The sequence below is a fragment of the Amphibalanus amphitrite genome, unplaced genomic scaffold, assembly GCF_019059575.1.
Source record: "Amphibalanus amphitrite isolate SeventyFive unplaced genomic scaffold, NRLGWU_Aamphi_draft 001259F_arrow, whole genome shotgun sequence".
Taxonomy (NCBI): domain Eukaryota; kingdom Metazoa; phylum Arthropoda; class Thecostraca; order Balanomorpha; family Balanidae; genus Amphibalanus; species Amphibalanus amphitrite.
The window spans coordinates 80,893-103,990 of NW_024882752.1; the positions used below are offsets into that span (position 1 = coordinate 80,893).

Consider the following 23,098-nt stretch of genomic DNA (forward strand, 5'->3'; position numbering starts at 1 on the left):
GCTGACCGTCCGCTCCGCCGCCGCCGCCGCCTCCTCCTCCCTAGCTAGCCCATGCCATCGTCCCCCCCCCCCTCCCCCGTCTCCCTCAACTATCCCAAACTCCACGGCCGTCCGCGACTGCCTCTCCCTCCCCAACTATCCCATACCCACCGTGCGCGCCACGAAACCCTCCCCTCCCCAGCCTCCCTTCCCAGCGCGGTCACCTGTGCCCGATTACCGAGTCCCACCTGGCGCTCCGTGCCGTATTATCGAGTCACTCCGAGCGCCGGCGGCGTGGAGCCTCCAACCGTAACGGTGCGACCGGCCCCGGCCGGCCCGGTCTGCGCGGCGCGTCCGGCGAGCGACCTGTTTGTCAGTCGCTGAGGCCGGGCAGGGATAGAGCGGAGTGGTTCTGCGGCCAGTCTGCCGGCGCGTGGGAGTGGGCTGAACGGTTGGACTGTGAACTGAGAGCTGGAGCCGAGAGCTTTTCTATCGAGTTACAGCGGTGTGATAGCGGCCGACTGTAGGTGCTGAGTAAATTGAATCGACAACGCCCGCACCCCAGCCGCCGCCATGGGATCCGGCTCCAAGCAGGCGCTGGACTATTCGTCCGACTCGGCCGACAAGTATTCGGCGCGCTACCTGCGCAACAGCAAGGCGATCGGCGTGCTGTGGGCCGTGTTCACCGTGTGCTACGGCATCCTGAGCGTGGTGGTACTGGTGCAGCCGCAGTGGGTGGGAGACACGGCTGACTCGCCCGGCTCCGGGTACTTCGGCCTCTGGCGGCACTGCGTCTACTCCAGCGCACTGCAGGTGAGTACTGCTTCGGCATCTGGCGGCACTTCAGGTAGGTGCTACTTCGGCCTCTGGCGGCACTGCGTCTACTCCAGCGCGCTGCAGTTAGGTTACACTGTCTTCTCCAGCGCACTGCGTCTACTCCAGCGCACTACAGGTAGGTACGGTGGAGGCGACGATTGGTGGGTCTATAGGTGTCTATAGGTGTCTATTACTATACTCACTGTGTCTATAGGTATAGGTGGTTTTAAAAACGCAACTTGAGTCAATGCTCAATATTTTCTTTACGTATGCTCATGATGTATCAGCTATGATGCGATGTTCAAACGTGCTGGAAGGCAGAGTAGGTACCTGCTTCACGTATATGTAGCACAAATAAAATATGGCCGCCCTTGTGCAACCCACCGGCCTGCCAATTGGTTTCTATGCGTGTTGTCGGAGCGGTGAATTCTTCCGTTCGCTGCATTTTCACAGTCAATAATGGTTTTCCGGTGGCTTGTGACCCGCAGTCACGCACGTTTGTGTGCGGATGTGCCAGCAGTGCTCATCCGCTTCCAACCTTGCCAAAAGGACGGAACCAATGGATGCATGCCGGCTGATTTGGAACGCGAAAGGCCGCAGCGAGCCGTGAAAGCCGCCCGAACAACATTGCTGCCGATCGGGAAGCGGGTCACTGCCGGCCGGTTCTGGGGAGGGGTCGGGGTAGGTGGGGAGGGGAGGGGAGGGGTGGAGCGCTGGCTGCTGCAGCACTGACGTCCAAGGCCAGTGTTGTGCCGCGCGAACCGGGAGGCTGCAAAGTTGCCCCGTCCCGTGGCCGTGAGAGGCGGTTTATCGTGATCATCGGACGGGGCTGCACCCGAGGTCATCTAAAGATTGAGCTCACGACTGTGCAGGCGACGAAAAATCGCGTAAACACAATCTATTGGAGTAAACACAACTTTTAAACCTACAAGAATGCACCAATTCTTGCTTCGTGATGACCTATCCCGAAAGTCTGAACCTTTCCCGGCCGGTGGCCGTGGGGATCGTAGTTTTGGTGCCATACCCTTTCCTAATGGCTCGGAACGTGTTACTGAGAAAAACGTTAGCTTTTGGCATGCTTTTTATGCTTTGGTATAAAAAGATGAAATGGCGCCTGAGCATGAAGAACACGATAATGCAAAAATCGCGGCTCTACGACCATTTTAGGCGAAACTATTTGCTAAAAGCCGAACATGTAGGTACCTTGATTCACTTGACCTGATCTCAGAAGTCACCGGTCAGCCTGAGACCTTAACCCGCGACCTGGTGGGGGGGGGCTATTTTTTGCCCCCCCCCCCTCCAGACTTTTCGATATATCTCCAGAACCGCTGCGCCGATCGTCACCAAACTTTCAGTACCCTCCCGGACATCAATTTTACACATTGTGACCAAAAATTTTTCCAAAAGCTATGATAGGTTGGCCGGAAATGACGTCAGAGTGACGTCATGTTCTGCCGTTTTCGACCCAAAAAAGGGTTTCGCGGGAAGAGCTGTCAGGCCTATAGCTTTGCAAATACCGAAAAATGTTTAGGACATAAAAGCTGTAGAATTGACAGGGCTACAAAACTGCTATCTCGGATTTTTGAATTTTTTTGATTTTGACCCCCAAAAATCAAAAAATAGATTTTTGGGATAAAATAGTCAAAAAATCCAAAAAGTTTTTTGAATTTCGCAAAAACCGAAATATATGTGATAGTCCTTACCGCCTTCCATCGACATACCAAATTTTAGATTGATACCTCTTTTTTTGGCGAAGTTATAGCGAAAAAACTGTTCAAAATTGATGACGTCAAATTTTCAAACTCAATTTTTAGCAATTCTAGACCTCGTAGTGCAAAACAAAGACCACCATTAGACTCCCCGTGACGAGCTGCATCGAATCGATACCCATTTTATGCAAAAATATCAACTTTGAAATTTGACCTTTTTTGACCTGACCTTGACCTGACCTCAGGGGTGTAGGATCGCAAAATAGGTTGGGGGGGCTGAACCCCGGACGCCGCGCCGGTGGGGCGGCGACGAAAGGTGCTGAGCGGGGGGGGGGAGAAAAAAACCAGCAGTGGAAAAGGTGTTGAACGAGGGGGGAGGGAGCGTGGACCATGGTGGTGAAAAGCGGGTCTATGACTTGAGTGATGTGACTTATTCTCTGCCCCTGGATCCAAGTTCAGGCTTATAAAATAAGGCGTAGGTATTTATATTCCGGCTCAACGTTTTGCAACTGCACATTTATTCAGTGTATGTTCCCGCTCTTTTCAAATGCAAAGTGATGCCACTAAAACGGTATATGTATGCTCTTCTTATACTTAAGGCTGATGAGAGATTCAATTTCTTGATTGATTCAGTATTTATATTCCTATCCCCTATTTTGGCAAACTGTTTTAGGGGTTCCTTGGAGGTACCCCTGCAATTTCCTAAAATCTAGGTAGGTACTCATTTTTCACCAATCACCCACTTCATTTCGGAAGGGTCAAGTTTTTGTGTAAAGATTGTAGACTGTTTAATGGCTCCCTTTTGGCTGTTTCAGGGACCTCCTCGACTACTTCTAGGGCCACGATAGCGGTATCGACAAAGTAGGCGGATCGTGATCGGTAAAACAAGACAGTCACAGAACAATTTCTGTTGTAGTATTTCGCAAAACCCCCGCATTCTGCATATCATTGGAAGCATAATTTTGTTTTTAAAGTTGTAGGTCGTGTAGCCACACGAATACTCCCAAAATGCACGAAACAATTGCAGGCACGTACCTAGGATTTGGCCAAGGGGGGGGGGCGGAGGATCCGGGGGGGCTTCCTCTCTACAGGGCGCCTCCTCTCTACAGAGGGCAAGGGAGGATCTAGGCGAACGTTTTTGTGGGGGGGGGGGGGGGTTACAGGTCGGCCGACATGACGGGTCTGATGGATGAATTCTGACGACCGGGGGAGGGGAGCGAGTATGTCGAGATCAAAAGGCATTTCGTCTTCGTCGTTTCTATACGATGAAGCTTTATCGTTATAAGTCACTCGGCTCAGTAGTTTTAGTTAAATCCACCTATGCAAGTGCGTCGCCACGGATTTCTTACTGGGGGGAGGGGGGGGGGCGTATCGACCGACTTAAAAACATAGAAGTTGATATTGTTACCGCACTTTTAGCCTAATGCATTAGTAGCATACAGTAGCGACCTCTCTTATTGACCTGTTAACGAACCGGCGGCGCGAAGCGCTGCGAAAATTTGCAAAAAAAAACGTTTTTTTTTTAGAATGATGTTCCACTTTTCACAGGCAAATATTTGCCTGGAGTGGTAGGCTGTGCCGCATCACACGGGCTGAGTTCACAAATTATAACTTTGTCCTAATGCTCACAGTCGACAGGCGCATAATTGCGTGATAAACGGCACAACTAGCGCTCCAGTCAACTGATAGCTTCTGAGGAGTATATTGTATTGTATATTGTATTAGCGAAGCATTCCAATGATGGATTAGTGTCAGCTTCTAGTCAATGACAATAGTAAAAACATATAAAACACAAGCACACACACGCATACACATTGTACTAAAATACCAAAACGCTAGTCACATGTCGAGTTTAAAAGTCGTAAAAACTCTGCTCTAGTTCGAGAGCCGGTGGTGGCAGGCGGCAGGCGATTCCAGGACGAGGCCGCTCGGTACGACAAGGCCCGGCGCGACATAGACAGCCGGTAAGCCGGCAGCTCCAGCACACCGGCACACGTTGCCCGCGTTGAGCGCTGCGATACAGCGGCTCGCCGAGTGAATAGGGAGCGGATCGCCTCCGGAGCGCAAGGGTCACTCAGCGCCCTGAACACAGTGGAGCAGTCACGGTGGACGACAAGATCAGCAATGTCATGCCAGCCGAGGGCTCTCAACACCGGTGAAATATGTTCAGAAACCCGCGCTCCGGAGACGACCCTAGCACCAAAATTCAGGATCTTCTGCACCTTATGTAAATGACAGCGAGCGGCCCCGCCCCAGACGGAGAGGCAGTAAAGGATGTGGGGGAAACATGGCACTGGATAAGGAGCTTACGGGTCTCGGGGGTAAGATGATGGCGAATTTTATACAAACATAGAAGGATGGAATTGCACTTTTTGACAACATTTGAAATGTGCTTTTCCCAGGATAGGGTTGAGTCGACCGTCACTCCCAGCATCTTCACAAAAGGGGATGGTTGTAGTGTGTGACCGGATATGGTAAGGGAAAAGGATGAGGTTTTCTTGAGGTTCTGGCCAGTACCCACAAGAAGCAGGGTGGTCTTACTAGGATTCATTTTCAAGGAATTGGATGTGTAATAGGACTGGACAGCGAGCAAGGTGTCTTCCTGTTGTTTTTTAAGGACAGGTAAGTCAGTGGGAAGAGCGGAATCGAGGAGTTGGGTATCGTCTGCATAGGAAATGAGCCGTCCATGAGGAAGGTAGGAAGGTAGGTCATTTGTGAAGATGCTGAAGAGGATTGGGCCGACCAGGGAGCCCTGCGGAACGCCATGGGACATAGGAAGGGATAGGGAGCCGCCTCTCACCACCTGCCGCCGGCCACCGAGGTAACTCGCGAACCACCCGGGGTCAACACCGTACCAGCTCAACTTGGACAATAAAATACCATGGTCAACACTATCAAAGGCGCGACTGAGGTCCACCGACGTGATGGCAACAATGTGACCCTTGTCGACGCGGCGCGTCACCCACTCGACAGCGTCGGTGAGAGCATCCTCCGTTGAGTGATATCGGCGGTACGCATACTGAGATGGTGATAAAATAGAGGACGTATCAAGATAAGAAGCGAGCTGATTGCAAACCACCTTTTCACATACTTTCGATAACACTGGTAAAATTGATATAGGTCTAAAATTAACAGCGCTGTCACGGGAACCAAACTTATGAAGCGGCACGACAGAAGCAAGCTTCCAAGATGAGGGAAACGTACGTAAAGAAAATGAGGCATTGACTAGATGGAGAATGTGGGGTCCAATCACAGGAAAACACTGGCGAATACCAAACAGTGGTACACCGTCATGTCCCACCGCACGGGAGGACGACAACTGCCGCAGGGCCATAGACAACTCCGGGAGTGTCGCCGGCCGCAGACACATGCTGGCCGTGGTGACACAGGGCGGCCTCGGCGGGAGTGGCGGGGGGTTGCCGGCTGCCAGTTCAGCGGCAATACGCGGACCGACTGTCGCGAAGTGCCGGTTGAACTCATCCGCCCGGGCCTGCGATAGGCCCTCGCGGGAGTTACCACCCCCGCCCCTCCCCGGACGCAAGGCGAACTCGCGCACGTTTCGCCAGAAACCACGGCGGTCCGACAGCATACCGTCACACAGAAAAGCACGCTTACATTCCGCCAGGCACGATTTCACTCGGTTTCTGAGTCGCCGGTAGCTGTTTCTGTCGCTGTCAGCGCCGGAGTGCCGCCACACTCGGTAGGCCTCGTCTCTCTCCTGTAGCAGGCGCTGCAGCTCCGGGCTGTCGTCGAGCCACGGACAGCGCGGACGGCGAGGGGTCACTTTTCTCAGCGGGCAGTGACTGTCTATCACGCCCCACCAAAGACGCATAAACTCACCGACCTTATTGTCCAGGTCAGCGGCACTGTATACCGCGCTCCAGTCCGCCCGCAGAAAATCAAGGCACACGGCGTCCCAGTTCACCTTACGCCAGGAGCGCGCGGTAAACGGGGCGGGCCGGCGGCTCCCCCGACGGAACGGCACACGCACAGTCACAGTGAGGTGGTCGGCCACGGCGTCAGCCGGCGGCAAGACGTCAGCGTCCAGATCGGGCACGTTAGTGATGACGTGGTCTATGAGACTCTCGGACGGCTCCAGGTGAGTAGGGACTCGCACCAGCTGAAACAGACCCAGCTCGTGCAGCGCCGCACCGTACTGGCGCACACCTGGGCCGTCCGGACGCAGTAGATTGATGTTGGTGTCTCCCAAGCAGAAAGTGGGTCTCCCGTATCCCAGGGCCGCTCTCAGCTGATCGTGTAAATCGCCGATCGCGCTGGCCACCGGCACCGACGGGGCTCGGTACACCGCGCCGACCGTGACAAACCTAACCTAACCTAACCTAACCTAACCTAACCTAACCTAACCTAACCTAAGAGTGGAACATCATTCTGTAGTCGACTATACACTTAGGGAATTTTGATTCAATTTGACACGGTTGGTGTTATTACAGTCACGACCTTTCTTATTGATTGGTGTATGAATCGGAGGCGCGGAGCGCCGAGAAAATTTGCAAAAGCATTTGTCAAAACACTGCTCCAAATCACAAATTTTACAACTCTTTTAGTATGGTAGTACAAGCCGGAGTTCCTTCACACTCCATAGTACACATATGAATTCCGATTCAATTTGACACGGTTGGTTGGTGTAATTACAGTCACGATCTCGTATTGACCTGGACGTACACAAATTTGCAAAAAAAATCAAAACACAGAGGGGCCTCCTCTCTAGAGAGGACCACCTCTCTACTGTGGGCCTCCTCTTTTCACAGGGCCTATCAACTATAGAAGGCCTCCTCTCTACAGAGGACTTCCTTTCTACTGAGGGTCTATCTCTTTCAGAGGGCACCCTTTCTTCAGAGGACCTCCTCTCTACAGAGGACCTCATCTCTGCAAAGGGCCTCCGGCCTCCTCTCTGCAAAGGGCCTCCGGCCTCCTCTCTACTGAGGGAGTCCTCTATACAGACGCCATCCTCTCTTCAGAGGGCCTCCTCTCTAAGCGGGCCTCCTCTCTTCAGAGGGCCTTCTGCTTTCAGGCGGTCTCCTTTCTACAGAGGGCCTCCTCTCTACACAGGGCCTTCTTTCTACAAATGGGCTCTTCTCTACAGAGGGCCTCCTTTCTACAGAGGGCCTCCTCTCTAAAGGGGCCTCCTCTCTACTGAGGAGTCAGAGGGGCCCTAGCGGTCAGACACAGACACTAGCAGTTATTCACAGGAGGCTCCAGGAAGTAAGAAGGACCCTAGCTGTCAGGCTGGGCAGAGGCCCTGAATATCCTGACGTGATTTTTGGGATTCCCTTGAATTTCTTTCGCCTCCGACGTGATTTTGGCCCCGTGGCCTTCGGCCCACGGGGGCCTCCTGAAAACCCCGAGAGGGGGGGGGGGGCACCCCGTCCATCTTGGGTACCTCCCTGAACAATTGTCCTCATCGTTCGTCCTACCGTCCGAGTTCCACCCACATGGCCTTGCACCCATCCCTAAACAAACGAAACGAAGCTGTTAAGTGTCGCGCCTTTGTTTTGTTGTGTTTTTCTGCTTTCTGCGCCGCTTTAGCGTGCGTTTGGTATCCGGAAAATATCGTTTGGATATTCTCGGCCGGAAAATTATTGGTGGGTGCCTACTGCCTATCTTCAACATGTCTCATTATCGCGATACCGAACGTAATCCCCGATAATTATCGCTGATGCCGGATAATTTTCCCTGATTATCCGGATGTCGAAGGCACGCATAGTAACATCCAAAGGTTTTGTGCTGTATCGTCAGCTGATTATGCCTGCGATGGCGTCAAATTCCGTAAAAAGGATTTGGCCTTCTTCTGAAGGCGAGACATAAGAGATATCTTAGAAAAAAAGATGAAAAAACATTTAAAAGTTAGTGAATGTGCAAATTTCTTTCACCAAATCCTTTTAAGATAATGCCAGTTTATTTGTATTCATTATGACGTTATCCAGGGTAACTTTTAAAGGGGGAAAGGGGGAATTTCCCTTCTTCGAAAATTCCGCTCCCCCTTTCAAATTGTGCGTGAACGGCTAGGGAGGGAAGGGGGAATTTCCCCCTTTCAAATTTATTTTTGAGCCTATTTTCATTCAATTCGCTACTCAGATTCTATAGAATCTATTGACCAAATATATAATCATCGTTGAGCAGACTCTAGTCATCAATCAACGTTGCTGGCGCTTAGATAATTTTCAATTTGAGGTTCCATCCAACCATTTTACGTTCAGTGCAGGGGGAACTCCAGATTTGACCCGATACCGATGGATGGTCGGTGGGACGGTGGGACCGTCTCTTGGCTTGTCTCTTCCGTCTTTTCGCAATCACTGACATATCGCTACAGGCGTAGAAACCGGCGGGGGACGGGGGTCATGACCTTTTCGAACCAAGGGTCTTCCTTCGAACCAGGGTTCTTCAATCGGTCTTGGCCTAGCAAAAATAGTCACGTGCTAACCTCTTTCTATTTAGAAAGGCGCTACTTGATGTTTGGCCAGGGTAATAGGTTGATACTACTGATTGACATTTGCAAGGGCACAGTCAAGTTGGGACCTCCCCCGCCCCTTACCGCCAAGGTAGGTACCGGGCTTCTCAAAAAAGTTAGACTGATTTCTTTTTCGAATAGAAGACCCCTAACAACATTTAAGCAAAATCAATGCACGTTGAAAAACGGGGAATTGTTCGTAGATTTATATGACACCATGGTTTGAGCTTAAAAAATGAAGCCGTGGTCTTAGGAAGTAAAAGCAAAACTCGTGAAATTATGCTTTCCCAGACTATGAGTCGGTCGGTTCGACACCACGGAAGATCCTCAAACACTTTAGGGCAAAGAGAGCAACATCTTGAAACAAAATTTTCCACATTGTTGACAAGTTTCTGGCTCGAGGAAGTGTTAACAATAGGTTCACGCAATTCAAGGAACACAGCGGCGGCCATAAACCCAATCAAAGGCTCACGGCGAACACCACTCGTGTGAGAGATGCGCTACTCAGACTGTCAATGGTCAGCGATATCGGTGGCTCTGGCGACGTTTTGGAGGGTTCTGCAATATCAGGATGAGCTGAGATCCGGAAACGCTTAAGATCCAATGGTTCCAGCAAGACGGTGCCACGCCAATACCGCTAAAGAAAACCGGGAGGGGCTGTGGGAGCGCTTCGGGCAGCGCGTGATCCCGAGGTTCGACACACGCCCGTGGTCGGCGAATTCTCCGAACGGGGCATTCCACGTCAAATCGAACAAAAATCGGCTGTTTTGCACCTTACCATCAGCGATTTCATTATAAATTTGTGAGCGAGTTCCTGTGTGGCCCCGGACATTATATTGATGTTTTTTGCACATTCTGACCACAGGTCTTCTAAATATAGGGCATCAAATTTTTACAAAATGTTGCATCTTTATATTTTTGAACGACCATAACTTTGGTTGTACTTGTTTGATTTGAATGAAATAACCCTTACTGTTTAGGTAATTTCTTAAGCATTTGTTTAGAATTGCACCTACTTAAATATATGACCTTGAAATTTGCTTAACTCTGTTCTTAAGCACAAATATCGAAATAGCAAAAAACACGTCACCTTCGATTTGGCTCATTTTCATATATTTTATTGCCTACCATATTCTTAACAACCTGTGAAAAAATTAGAGTGGGCCATTCATAAGTTTTGAAGAAAATCGCACATATGCAAACATATGTTAGCACGCGCAGTGGAGGAGGAAGAGCGAATTTCGCCCACCCCTCCTGTTTTTCTCCAATATCTCATAAGATTAATGCGAAATTAATTATGGCTACCTGTCAAGAATTGAATTGGACATCTCATCGTGCAAGCAATAAGAAAATCGGTTCACAACTGTTCTAGTAATAGCGGTGTAAAGTGAACATCCTGTCGCCGCAGCGACGCGGCGACTCGGCAGCCGGCGCCGACCGCTACGCGCCGCCTGAATTGTAGACTGTGCCGGGACGGAACGGAGCGGTTCCGTCTTTACATCGCGCTCCTTACCGCTGATTACGTTCGATTCGCGTCCAATTTTGTGAGAAGACTAAGAAATGTACAGGCAATCTTATGGTGAAAGAATTTTGAAAATCGGTTGGTAAACAATTGAAATATGAACGTATAAACAGAAAATTGTGATTGCTGCATTTCCCGCATCGGCCGAGCCCGCCTTGCAGCCGGCGACATGTTACTCTTAGCAGGCCTTTAACTGCCATATTTATTATTGGATTAACTAGAAATTCCCCATACATACTATAAAATGTATGTTCTTTCGTATAGTGAAGATCAAAAGACGTGAAGTAATCGTTGCGTGATAATGTTTTCGTTGAATTTACTTCATGATGCATTTCCACACGGCTCAAAATTCACCGCAAAATACCGTTTGCCTGAGACACTTTTACTATGGAACGTGAATGGTTGACTACGATGACTATGCATTTCCATTCTCGCAGAGTTTAGGATATCACTAATCAGCAATCATTCATTTCAGAAAGTGTACACAAGCAAGCATGTCTTGACTCTGTCTTTCAAGGTCACGCGCTGTTGCGTGATGTTGATGCATGAAAACGGCGTTTGCCGCGAAAGTTATGAATGGCCCACTCCAATTTTTTCACAGAATGTTAGGAACATTGTAACGGACATAATATGTAAAAATTAGCCAAATCGAAGGTGACGTGTTTTTTGCTATTTAAATTTTACTGTTTTAATTCAAGGTCAAAAGCATTTCAAGGTCACTTCAAATTAATTTTATAATTAAAAATCAAAGCCTTATCAATTGCCTATAAGACCCTGTTAACATCATTTTGATACCAGAAAAGGAACCAGAGTTATAGCCATTTAAAAAATTGATGTGTGGCATTTTTCGCTATATTCGATGACCTATATCTCAGCGATACGTTATCAAATTTCGAAAATATTATACGTAACTCAGTTTTGAACCATGCCCAGTCTGCCTACAAAGTTTCAGAAAAATCGAAGGGGATGACGGATTTCGGTGTTTGATTTGACGTGGAATGCCCCGAACGTAACCCCACCGGACTTTTTCCTATAGGACCACCTCAAGTCCCAGGTGTACCGAAACCACCCAAAAAGTTCCGAAGATCATAAGGATGCAGTGGAGTCAGCGGTGTGCCGTCTGCAGCCTTCCGTGGGTCGTGCTGCAGCAGAGGTCGCGCTGCGCCGGGCTAAACTGTGCATCGAGCAAAAAGGGAATCATCTCTATTCTCGAACATGACCTAGGCGCGGCTCAGAAAGGCGACTGCCGAGGGTCCAAATCCCCTCAAACGAAATGTCCTTGATGAGGCTTTTAGGTGATACCCAATTATGTTTTTACGGAGCGAGCGAAGCGAGCGGAGTCTTTCCTTAGATTAACGGAAATTTCTGAGTATGAGCGGCCGGCCGGCCGCCGGCCGGCCGTGGGGACGCTCTTCAAAAGCTAATATCTTAGGAACGGGACATCCGATTGACAAGCGGTCTTCTTTACTGAATGTCACTTGGACGTAAAAGTTCTGTGGTGTGATGGCCACCATGCGTTCTTGCCAACCACCGCACGTGGCGCGTGGTAAAGTTGGACATTTTTTAAGAACCCCCAAAATTGCAACCTCAATAACGGCACAACGGTTGGGCCGATTGAATTGAAACTCGGTAGACAGTTAGGTCTCCATCAGATAATTCATCTGCATGTGTTAAGGTTGGGGTGCTGCTGCACGTGCGCACGTGCAGGGGTCGTTTCCAGATCTCGAGAACGGCTGGACCGATGGCGCTCAAATTTGGTACACGGTTAGGGACCAGTTAGTAGGGTGCCGTGCACAAGTCAGTTGGGACCCATTTTGCACGTGCGCACGTGCAGGGTGCCGCTTCCAGATCTCGAGAACGGCTGGGCCGATTGTGCTCAAATTTGGCACATCGCTAGAGACCGGTTAGTAGGGTGCCGTGCACAAGTCAGCTGGAGGTACCCCCTCGAAATTTCGCACGTGCAAGGCCCACCCTCTCGCTCGCTCCGTTAGTCGCCCCATAAGGCGTTATACTGGTGTTACACTGATACACCCTTCAATACGTTAGTTATAAAATCGTCAACTTTTTTAGAAGCCTGGTACCTACGTATATTTTTAGCTAATTTTTTTTTTTTGGCAACCTAACAATATACATAAAGTGGCCAGAATCCGGGGAGAGAGTAGGATTTGGGGGTAGGTAAGGTTCTGCAGGCGCCATCCTAACAAAAACCTAATGGCATTGGGCCCCCTTTCAGATGCCCCTGGATCCGCCCTTGCCCCGAACTTAATTCCCCTCTCGACTTTTCCTGTAAAAGTAACCCTGACGTTATCATTTTAAAGATTTGACATAATCATAAACATAATCAGCTGACGATATTTCACCGGCCTTGATTTCACCTCTATTTTACTATTTATAGTCTTGTTACAAAAACAGTGTGACAACGTTCGGGAGGTGAGATAACCGTTCTTGTAAAATACCGCAACGGCAACCGAAGTTGCTTGGTGACGCCTGCTGTACTGGTGTAATATGCTGACCAATTGATTATTTCAGGCTTGCTAAAACCACAGTTGATTTTTATGTGTACCCTCCTGGTTTTGTTTTGCTAGTATGTTCTTTCTAATGACTCGAAAGTCATTTTATAAATTAAATTTACTCCCTCCATTGTAGTGCACATTTTCAAAGCCCCCAGTTAGTTTTAAGGCAAAAATTGGGTAGTTAGTCGTAAAGCAGAGAGACGCTTTACCAAGACTCCAGAGATGCTTTCTAATCGGACCAAACCAAACCAAACCTAACCAAACCTGACCTAAACTCACCTACAACCTACAACCAAAAACATGCAACCTACAAACTAAAATCTACCACCTAAAACCTAAAACCCACACCCTACAGCCTAACCTACAGCGCATCTCCTTGGTTGCAAAAAGAAGTGTGACGCCTGCTTTACTACTACCCAAAATTGTAACTTTGCCAAGTTGAGCTTTCTTTAATTTGTCCATATTTTATAATGTTGGGGGGGCTGCCTGGCAAGTTGGGGGGGCTGACCAGCAGGTTGGGGGGGCTGAAGCCCCCCCAACTGTATAGGATCCTACGCCCCTGCCTGACCTCCACCAGAAAGTGACCTAAACCGTACCTGATGGTCTTATAACCAACACCATTGGGTTGGAAATGAAAAACTGGCCATAAAACATGCATCGCACAACCTTAGTAAAGTTGGGTTAATGTGGTGGCCCTTGGTGACCTTTGGTGACCTGACCTGTGACCTGACCTGGTATGACCAGTGACCTCTAATAGCAACATATGTACTAGACAACTGACGTCTTATCGCTGATTTTCGACAAAATGCGTTTTACTCGGTGTTGTAGCGCTTTCCCTAGAAGCCCCGTGAACGGTGAAACATTTTATCTTTGACCTGACCTGTGACGTCATCGGTGACCCCGAGGTCAATGAAATTTGGTTTCCCTCGACAAATTTGACAGGGCTATCGAACGCCGTTTGAATTTTGCGGATCCGTCCAGTAGTTTCGGAGATACGAGGGGGGGCAAAAAATAGCCCCCCCCCCCACCAGGTCGCGTTATAAACAGACCCCACCAGGGCGCGGGTTAATATTGGGTACCAGTCGCTGTGTCTCGTAACGGCACACACGCTCATTTTTACACGAGCCTCTCAGCTAATTAAGGGTGAGGGAGGGGGGTCGCACCCCGCTCCCTTTAAATTATTCATGTTTCGTTTTTTTTTTCCTCTCGCCGTTTCGCCCCTGATGGAGCTAGAGCGTCGCGGAAAAAAAAACGAGCGTGGCGCCGTTATGGGACGCAGCGACTGGATTTTAGGGTCTCAGGTCAACTGGTGACGTTTGAGGTCAGGTCAAGTGGCCCAGGGCATCGGTTCGGTTTTTGATAAATAACTTCTCAAAAAAGCGGTCCCAGCGCCACGATTTTGGCACCACGCCTTGCTCAGGCGCGTGGAATGATGTTCGGGTGAGGTCCTCAACTTGAGGTGTTGATCTCGGTTCAAAGTCAGGTCAGAACCACCCAGGTCACGAAGTTGGTCCGAAAAGGTTATATTGCATATCATTCGATTCGGCAGGTCTCCTGAAGTCCTGAGTCCATTGGTGTCTTTCGCTACTCGTTAGCTCAATTTGATAGGGAGTTATTGACCAAAAGCTCTTATGACCCTAGTGACGTCATAAATGACGTCACGCAAGTTCAACAATGCAAAAGTGAAGCATCGGACCTTGCAAGGATATCATGGTAACAAGGATAACAAAATCACGATTCCATGTGCTTGAGATAGTTTGAAATCGTTCCCGGCGCCAAAATCGCAGTTTTAATTTTCCCCCATTGACTTATAATGGAGGTCGCGTGGCTGACCTGACCTCACGTGACCTTTAAAAAAATTGAGATAGAAAAGTTGTGAGACCTCTGGATGCGTCCTCCACGTTTTATCTCCCTGTGAAAGTTCCTCTCTGGCACTGAGGACGTTGCGAAGTTGTGACATATGAGGACCGTGCTTATGACTTCTAGGTCACTGACCTCTAACGTCATACCTGAACCTCTGCACGGTCCTCAGATGTCGCAACTTAGCAACGCCCTCAGTGCCAGAGCAGTGAGCAGCTTTCACAGGGAGATGAAACTTACGGAGCTTATATCCTCCCGAGGTCTTACAAGTTACAACTTTTATATGTCAGATTTTTCCTAAAGTTCACATGAGGTCAGGTCGGTCACGTGACCTCACCGTTATGTCATTGGGGAAGTTTAGTTTATTGAAAAAAAACATCCACGGGCATTGCCAGTGGTCATTCAAAATCCTTGCAGGCGTAGGGGGGGCATTTTTTACCCCCCCCCTTAGTTTTTTCGATATATCTCCAGAACCGCTGCGCCGATCGTCACCAAACTTTCAGTACCCTCCCGTGAATAGCTCTTGCACATTGTGACCAATTTTTTCCAAAGGCTATGATAGGTTGGCCGCTAATGACGTCGGAGTGACGTCATTTCTGCCATTTTCGACCCAAAAAAGGTTTCGCGGGAAGAGCTGTCAGGCCTACAGCTTTAGAGATACAGAAAAATGTTGCGAACAAAAGAGGTGTAGAATTAACAGGGCTACAAAACTGCTATCTCGCTTAGATTTTGACCCCCAAAAATCGAGAAATATATTTTTTGAATATAATAGCCGAAAAATCCAAAAAGTTTTTTTTTTCGATTTCGAAGAAACGGAACATATGCGATAGTCCCTACCGCCTTCTATCCTCATACCAAATTTGAGATCGATACCTCTTTTTCTGGCCAGGTTATAGCGAAAAAAAACTGTTCAAAATTGATGGCGTTAAATTTTCAAAATCAATTTTTAGCAATTCTAGACCTCGTATAGCGCAAAACAAAAACCACCATTAGACTCCTCGTGACGAGCTGCATCGAATTACCCATTTTACGCAAAACTATCAACTTTGAAATTTGACCTTTTTTACCTGACCTTGACCTGACCTCCACCAGAAAGTAACCTAAACCGTACCTGATGGTCTTATAACCAACAACATTGAGTTGGAAATGAAAAATTGGCCATAAAACATGCATAGCACAACCTTAGTAAAGTTGGGTTCATGTGCTGACCCTTGGTGACCTGACATGTGACCTGACATGGTATTATCAGTGACCTCTTATAGCAACATATGTACTAGGCAACTGACGCCCTATCGCTGATTTTCGACAAAATGCGTTTACTCGGTGTTATAGCATATTCCCTAGAAGACCTGTGAACGGTGAAACATTTTATCTTTGACCTGACCTCAGACCTGTGACGTCATCGGTGACTTGAGGTCAATGAAATTTGGTTTCCTTCGACAAATTTGACAGGGCTATCGAACGCCGTTTGAATTTTACGGATCCGTCCAGTAGTTTCGGAGATACGGGGGGAGGAGGTAAAAAATGCCCCTCCCCACCGCACGGAAGGTGGTCGGGAGGCCCACTGCCTGCCGGGATATTTGACCCTCGCCGGACGAGGGGGGGGGGGGGTGCCGCCCACCGGCCATCGGGTTTTTCACGAAAGCTCCGAACACGCTGGCGATGGAGAGCTGAAACTAGGATACCTGACCTTTGATTAGAGATGGCAAAAGATGAAAATTTTGGGAACCAGACTCGAACCAGACCCGGCTGGACATTTCTGGAACCAGTCGGACCCGGTCTTAATTGGAATCGGAACCAGTTAGACCCGTTCCCCAAAAGTCAATTAATGCAAACTACTTGTAGGTATCATTAGTTGCATCATGTAAAACAGCCTATTTCCCACAGGGAATACTCATGAGATACTGTGTGCAAAGAAACATTCACTTCATATTTTGCGGTAATTACGAGCGAGCGAGCGCAGCGAGCGAAGTGAGTCTTTTCAATATAACGGAAAAATCTCAGTATGAGCGGCCCGGCCCGGCCCGGCCCGGCCCGGCCCGGCCCGGCCTGTAACGCTTTTGAGAGCCTTATATCTCAGCAACCGCTGGACCGATTGGCCTGCGGTCTTTTTTGTTGGGTAGCCCAATCCCTTCTACCCCGTAATGGACTACTTTTGATACATCTCAGTGACCGTCGTGGCACGTGCCACGTGAAAAGTCAAGGGTGTTCAAGCTGTTTTGCAAAAGTAGTGATTTTGAGAGGCTCATATCTCAGCAGCCGCTTGGGCGATTGACTTCCGGTAATTTTTGTAGGGTAGCAAGTCAACATCCCTTCTACCCAAAATAGGATACTCTCGAAGCATGTGGGTCACCCCCAGTGCACGTGCAAAATACAACAATAAGAGGTGCCAAATTTGTTCCCATTTCAGTAACTCGGTAATTACTGGGGCGATTTCGCTGAAACTTGGCATACAGGTAGGCACCCACCAGGCAATGCATTCCCATGTGTTGCGGTTAGGGTGCTACTGCACGTGCGCACGTGCAGGGGGCGTTTCCAGATCTCGAAAACGGCTGGGCCGATTGCGCTCAAATTTGGTACACGGTTGGGGATCAGTTAGTAGGGTGCCGTGCAAAAGTCAGTTTGGGCCCCGTTTGCACGTGCGCACGTGCAGAGTGCCGCTTCCAGATCTCAGGAACGGCTGGGCCGATTGCGTTCAAATTTGGCACACCGCTAGCGACCGGCTAGAGGAGTGCTTTGCGCAAGCCCGTTGGAAGTACCCTCTCGCCCTTCCGCACGTGGAGGGCAGGGCTCACTATCTCGCTCGCTCGTTCTTCGCCCAAAAGGCGTTTTACTGGTGTGTAGTGTGCAAGATGTATAGTTAATGGCAGGACCCGGTTGGACCCGTCAGAAAAGTTCCAGGAACCGGTCTGGACCCATATGGGTCCAGACTGGTTCTTTGGACCGGGTCCTCGGGTCCACATTTTGTCACCTCTACCTTTGATTCAAGCCGGATCTTCTAACAACAACCGAATTTTCGAGTCAGATTAAGTCACTGACTTCTAACGTCACACCTAAGTGAAACTCCGCACGGTCTTCAGATGTCGCAACTTCGCAACGCCCTCACTGCCAGAGGAGTTTTCATAGGGAGATGAAACTTACAGCTGACCTGGTATCTATTAGGAGTCTCACAGCATTTATTTCTCGGATTTTTCCTTAAGGTCATATGAGGTCAGGTCATTTTCGTGACCTCACCGTTATAAGTCAATGGTGAAAAATGAAAACTGCTTTTTTGGCGCCGGGAACGATCTCAAACTATCCCAACCACACGGAATCGTGATTTCATGCAATCCTTGCAAGTTTCGATGCTTCACTTTTGCATTGTTGACCTTGCGTGACGTCATTTATGAGATCACGGATGAGAGTTTTTCGTCATAAGAGCCATAAGAGTCATACGAGTTTTTTTCAATAGCTTCTGATCAAATTGAGCTAGCGAGTCGGGAAAGCCACCGATGGATTTGGGAAGACCTGCCGAATCGAATGATATGGACATGGCCTCATTCGACCAAGTTGGTGACCGCGGGAGGGGGCACTGACCTGACCGTGACCTGAGGTCAGTACCTAACATTGAACTCACCCAAATAAAAAAGTATACCATTCGACGCGCTTGAGCAAGGCAAACACGATGTTGTCAAAATCACGGCTCTGTGATCATTTTTTGCCAAGTTATTCGCCAAAAACCGAACCTGCACCTTGGGCCAGTTGACCTGACCTCAGAAGTCAGAGGTCACCGGTTGACCTGAGGCCTTAACCTTCCAGGCGGTGGGGGGGGGGGGCAATTTTTTGCCCCCCCCCTTTAGTTTTTTCGATATATCTCGAGAACCGCTGCGCCGATCGTCACCAAACTTTCAGTACCCTCCCGGGAGCAGCTAGCGCACATGGTGACCAAAAATTTTTTCCAATGGCTATGATAGGTTGGCCGCTAATGACGTCAGAGTGACGTCATTTTTGCCATTTTCGACTCAAAAAAAGGTTTCGCGGGAAGAGCTGTCAGGCCTACAGCTTTAGAGATACATAAAAATGTCTCAAACATAAAAGGTGTGGAATCAAGAGGGCTACAAAACTGCTATTTCGGTTTTTCGATTTTTTTTGATTTTGACCCCCAAAAATAAAAATAGATTTTTCGAATATAATAGCCGAAAAATCCAAAAAGTTTTTTGAATTTCGAAAAAACCGGAATATATGTGATAGTCCCTACCGCCTTCTATCTACATACCAAATTTGAGATCGATACCTCTTTTTTTGGCCAAGTTGTAGCGAAAAAACTGTTCAAAATTGATGACGTCAAATTTTCAAACTCAATTCTTAGCAATTCTAGACCTCGTAGCGCAAAACAAAGACCACCATTAGACTCCCCGTGACGAGCAGCATCGAATCGATACCCATTTTATGCAAAAATATCAACTTTGAAATTTGACCTTTTTTGACCTGACCTTGACCTGACCTCCACCAGAAAGTGACCTAAACCGTACCTGATGGTCTTATAACCAACACCATTGGGTTGGAAATGAAAAACTGGCCATAAAATATGCATCGCACAACCTTAGTAAAGTTGGGTTCATGTGGTGACCCTTGGTGACCTTTGGTGACCTGACCTGTGACCTGACCTGGTATGACCAGTGACCTCTAATAGCAACATATGTACTAGACAACTGACGTCTTATCGCTGATTTTCGACAAAATGCGTTTTACTCGGTGTTATAGCGCTTTCCCTAGAAGCCCCGTGAACGGTGAAACATTTTGTCTTTGACCTGACCTGTGACGTCATCGGTGACCCCGAGGTCAATGAAATTTGGTTTCCCTCGACAAATTTGACAGGGCTATCGAACGCCGTTTGAATTTTCCGGATCCGTCCAGTAGTTTCGGAGATACGGGGGGGGGGGGGCAAAAAAATGCCCCCCCCTCCGCGCGGAAGGTGGCTGGTAGGCCCACCGCCTGTCGGGTTAAAATCGGGTTTCAATCGCTGCGTCTCGTAACGGCGCACACGTTCGTTTTTCCGCGACGCTCTAAGGGGCAGAACGGCGAGGTGGGGTCGTAGCCCCCCCCCTTCCCTCGGTCGGCGCGTTTGTAGAAAACCAATAAGTCCGGCCTTGGGGCCAATAAGGGTCAGAAACACTTGTTTGGTGAGAAGGTTGAACATTTCCCTTATTGGATGGCTGGGAGTCTCGGTCAGTTAGGAAGACCCTTTGGTCTTTTGGGCCATGTGATGAGAGGATAGTGAGACACATTTATTTTAGTCGACCAACGACTGATGCTCCGCAGTGACTTTAATCAATGCAGGTGGACGGAACTGTCCCTGTGAGACCAACGGCCCAGTTATTCAAACAGTCATGGACTATGTATATTGTGTATGTAGTGCGGGCTAGCATAACTGCAGGCGCCGATAGCCGTGACATCTAACGGTTGTTTTTTTAGGCTTTGCGGTATAGCATAACTTCAGGCGCCGATGACAGTGCCATCTAACGACTGTTTTTGTAGCTTTGCGGCGAAGCATAACCTCAGGCGTCAATGACAGTGTCATCTAGCGGCTGCTGTATAGCTTTGCGGCACAGCATAACCTCAGGCGCCGACGACAGTGCCATCTAGCGACTGTTCTGTAGCTTTGCGGCACAGCATAACTTCAGGCGCTTGATCCTAGGGTGATATACTGATATAGCGGCAGCATTGTTATTGATTTTCAAGTGCTGGTCCGCCGGATAAATACCGAATAGAAGCCATTCACTGTGTACTGAGTGGGGCAGTGGGCAGCTTCTGCGATACCTATCTGACGTTTTTCTTACTTTTCCGCGCAGGTGGAGTCTCCCTTGGCCTGCGCCGGTCGGCTGACGGACCTCTCCAGCATCGTCTCGGCGCCGTTCCGCGCGGCCACCATCTTCGTGGGCCTGGCCGTCATCATTGCGCTGCTCTGCATCATCTGCTTCCTCATGTTCTGCTTCCTGCGCTCCAGCACCGTGTTCCACCTCTGCGCCTGGATGCAGCTGCTCTCCGGTGAGACTCGGAGCGCGGTGGGACGGGATGGTGGGACGGGAGGGAGGGAGTGGGGTTTTGGAGGGGATGGCCGATGGAGGAAGCTTGTTGAAACCGGGGCGAGGGCTGCGTTGTACTTTGACAGGTTAAAAATGTATATAAGTAAGAACAATCTGCGAGGAATTCCCAGTAGGAAACTTATATGTAGATGAGCAGTGATATTGATGGCCAATGCCAATGGGTGGAAAGGATACGTGTTCTATGCGATGCGATGAACCCGGACCTGGCCAGGTCTGTAGCGTTTCAAGTATTTGTAAGGCGTAATGGTTTCCAATCGGCTGACCTGCCCCACTCCTCCGTTGTTATCTATCTGCTGGTTGCTCTGCTGGTGTTGACCTAACCTGACCCGCCCCTCCCCCGCAGTTATCGGTCTGTTGGTCGTTCTGCTGGTGCTGACCTGCCCTGACCCGCCCCTCCCCTGCCTCAGGTATCTGTCTGCTGGTGGCTCTCCTGGTGATGACCTGCCCTGATCTTCCCTTCCCCGCATAAATCTGTCTGCTGGTTGCTCTCTGCTGGCACTGATGTGACCTGACCTTTCCTCCCTGTCGCAGGTATCTGCCTGCTGGTGGCTCTGTTAGTCTTCCCAGTCGGCTGGGACGCCGGCCGTCTGCGGGAGGTCTGCGGACCGGAGGCCGACAAGTACCACCTGGGCCGCTGCGGCATCCGCTGGGCCTACATGCTGGCCATCGTGGGCGCCATCGACGCCCTGGTGCTGGCCGCGCTGGGCTTCGTGCTGAGCTCTCGCGAGGAGCAGCTGTGGCGGCAGCCGGAGCCGGCCGGCGTGCCGGCGCCCCCCGGATCGGTGCTCTATGAGGCGGCTTCGGTGGCAGGCTCGCGTCGCTCCATGAACCTGCAGCCCGTGATGCTGATGCCGCAGCTGGACCAGGACCGGTACTCGGAGTTCTCGCAGAGGTCGGCGGTGTCGGCCCGGTCTCCGCCCGCCCCGGCCCATAACTTCCACCTTTAAACGGCGGTGAAGGGGGAGACAGCTGTCCGTCCAAGCTGCTACCTACTTCTGTCCGCAATCTCTATCTATAGCTGGCTATGGAGCAGGAGACCGTTGTCGACTAACCTACAACGTTCATCCGAAGGTGATGAACGTTCAAGGGACACACCAATCGGTCTCCGATAGGGCTTACTGTGGCCAGCCCCCATCTGTGGGGCGTCGGTGGACCGGTAGGAAAACATCGGTGTCATAATCGCCATTATCCGTCCACGACTTGTGTTGACGATTCCTGCTGTCACTGAATTATTTTACCGAGATGCTGTACCTATTGCCTTATGTGGAATTTGCTTGTTACTTGTTTTTAATTTCAATATTCGGTACGCGTCAGTTTAGGTCAAGCCATAGCACCATAGCGTTGCTCTGTGTATGAAATGTTTTTCTCAGACGCAGTTGAATGTGTTCAGACATGTTCGGAAAATGGACCCACTTCATGACTTCATTACATACAACAGCGCAAATGTTTACTCACTAATATTCTGCAGCTGGTAAGTAGCTTGTGGTGTCGTGATGCATTACTGCAGACACCGTTAGTACATACTTCCTGCCACAGTGCTATGCGATGTAGTCCCTGACGAAGCAACGGACAACACTCATTTGTAACTATGTGCCAATCAAAGGCCAGAACAGGATCACACACCACTGGAGCCACCTGCATACTATGTAGTGTGAACAGAGTTCGAGAGATCCGTGCCAGGAATCACCGTTTGACTTTTATGGGGAAGCCGCAGTGGAATCAATGCCACAATGTAGAACATGATTGCTTACTAGCTGTGTTCTGCATTGGTTGGCTTTTCTGTTTTGCTCCCGACCTTTCCGCTGGATATTTGTGGGTGTGTTTGAACTCGCATTCGTGAGCACGCGTATGTTTAATGTTCTTTTGTCAGATTTGTGTCTTAGAAAAACATAGTAAGAAAGTGCGTAGTGTAAACCTTACGAATGCACTTTATGTATCTTATTATGAAGCGTATTGATCTTTTAGTGACGTAATAAACCGAGTGAACCGCCTTTAGAAACGTGAGCATGAAGTGTTTACTGAGCGTGCTGACTTGTATGTCTCTATTTATATATGCATGCTGAATTATGCAGTTTGAATGACTGACTTTGTTGTTAGTTTTGTATCATAGCTCTGAAAGTCTGAAAATAAATATTTTTAGATCC

At 49.3% G+C, this 23,098-nt stretch overlaps 1 protein-coding gene across 1 annotated transcript; it reads left to right on the top strand.

Annotated features, from left to right (window-relative positions):
- The first annotated feature begins 298 nt into the window (after positions 1-298).
- Positions 299-22,945, top strand: LOC122371564 (LHFPL tetraspan subfamily member 3 protein-like). The gene is made up of 3 exons (XM_043347978.1): positions 299-792; positions 20,700-20,895; positions 21,486-22,945. The coding sequence occupies exons 1-3, from the start codon at positions 553-555 to the stop codon at positions 21,899-21,901; spliced, it is 852 nt and encodes a 283-aa protein (XP_043203913.1). The 5' UTR covers positions 299-552; the 3' UTR covers positions 21,902-22,945.
- The last annotated feature ends 153 nt before the right edge of the window (positions 22,946-23,098 follow it).

What these genes read in the sequence shown, in the direction of transcription:
- LOC122371564 (XM_043347978.1), top strand. Translation starts at nt 553, where the DNA reads ATGGGATCCGGCTCCAAGCAGGCGCTGGACTATTCGTCCGACTCGGCC. An exon ending in TCTACTCCAGCGCACTGCAG is followed by an intron (nt 793 to 20,699) that starts GTGAGTACTGCT and finishes TTTTCCGCGCAG; the next exon opens with GTGGAGTCTCCCTTGGCCTG. An exon ending in CTGGATGCAGCTGCTCTCCG is followed by an intron (nt 20,896 to 21,485) that starts GTGAGACTCGGA and finishes TCCCTGTCGCAG; the next exon opens with GTATCTGCCTGCTGGTGGCT.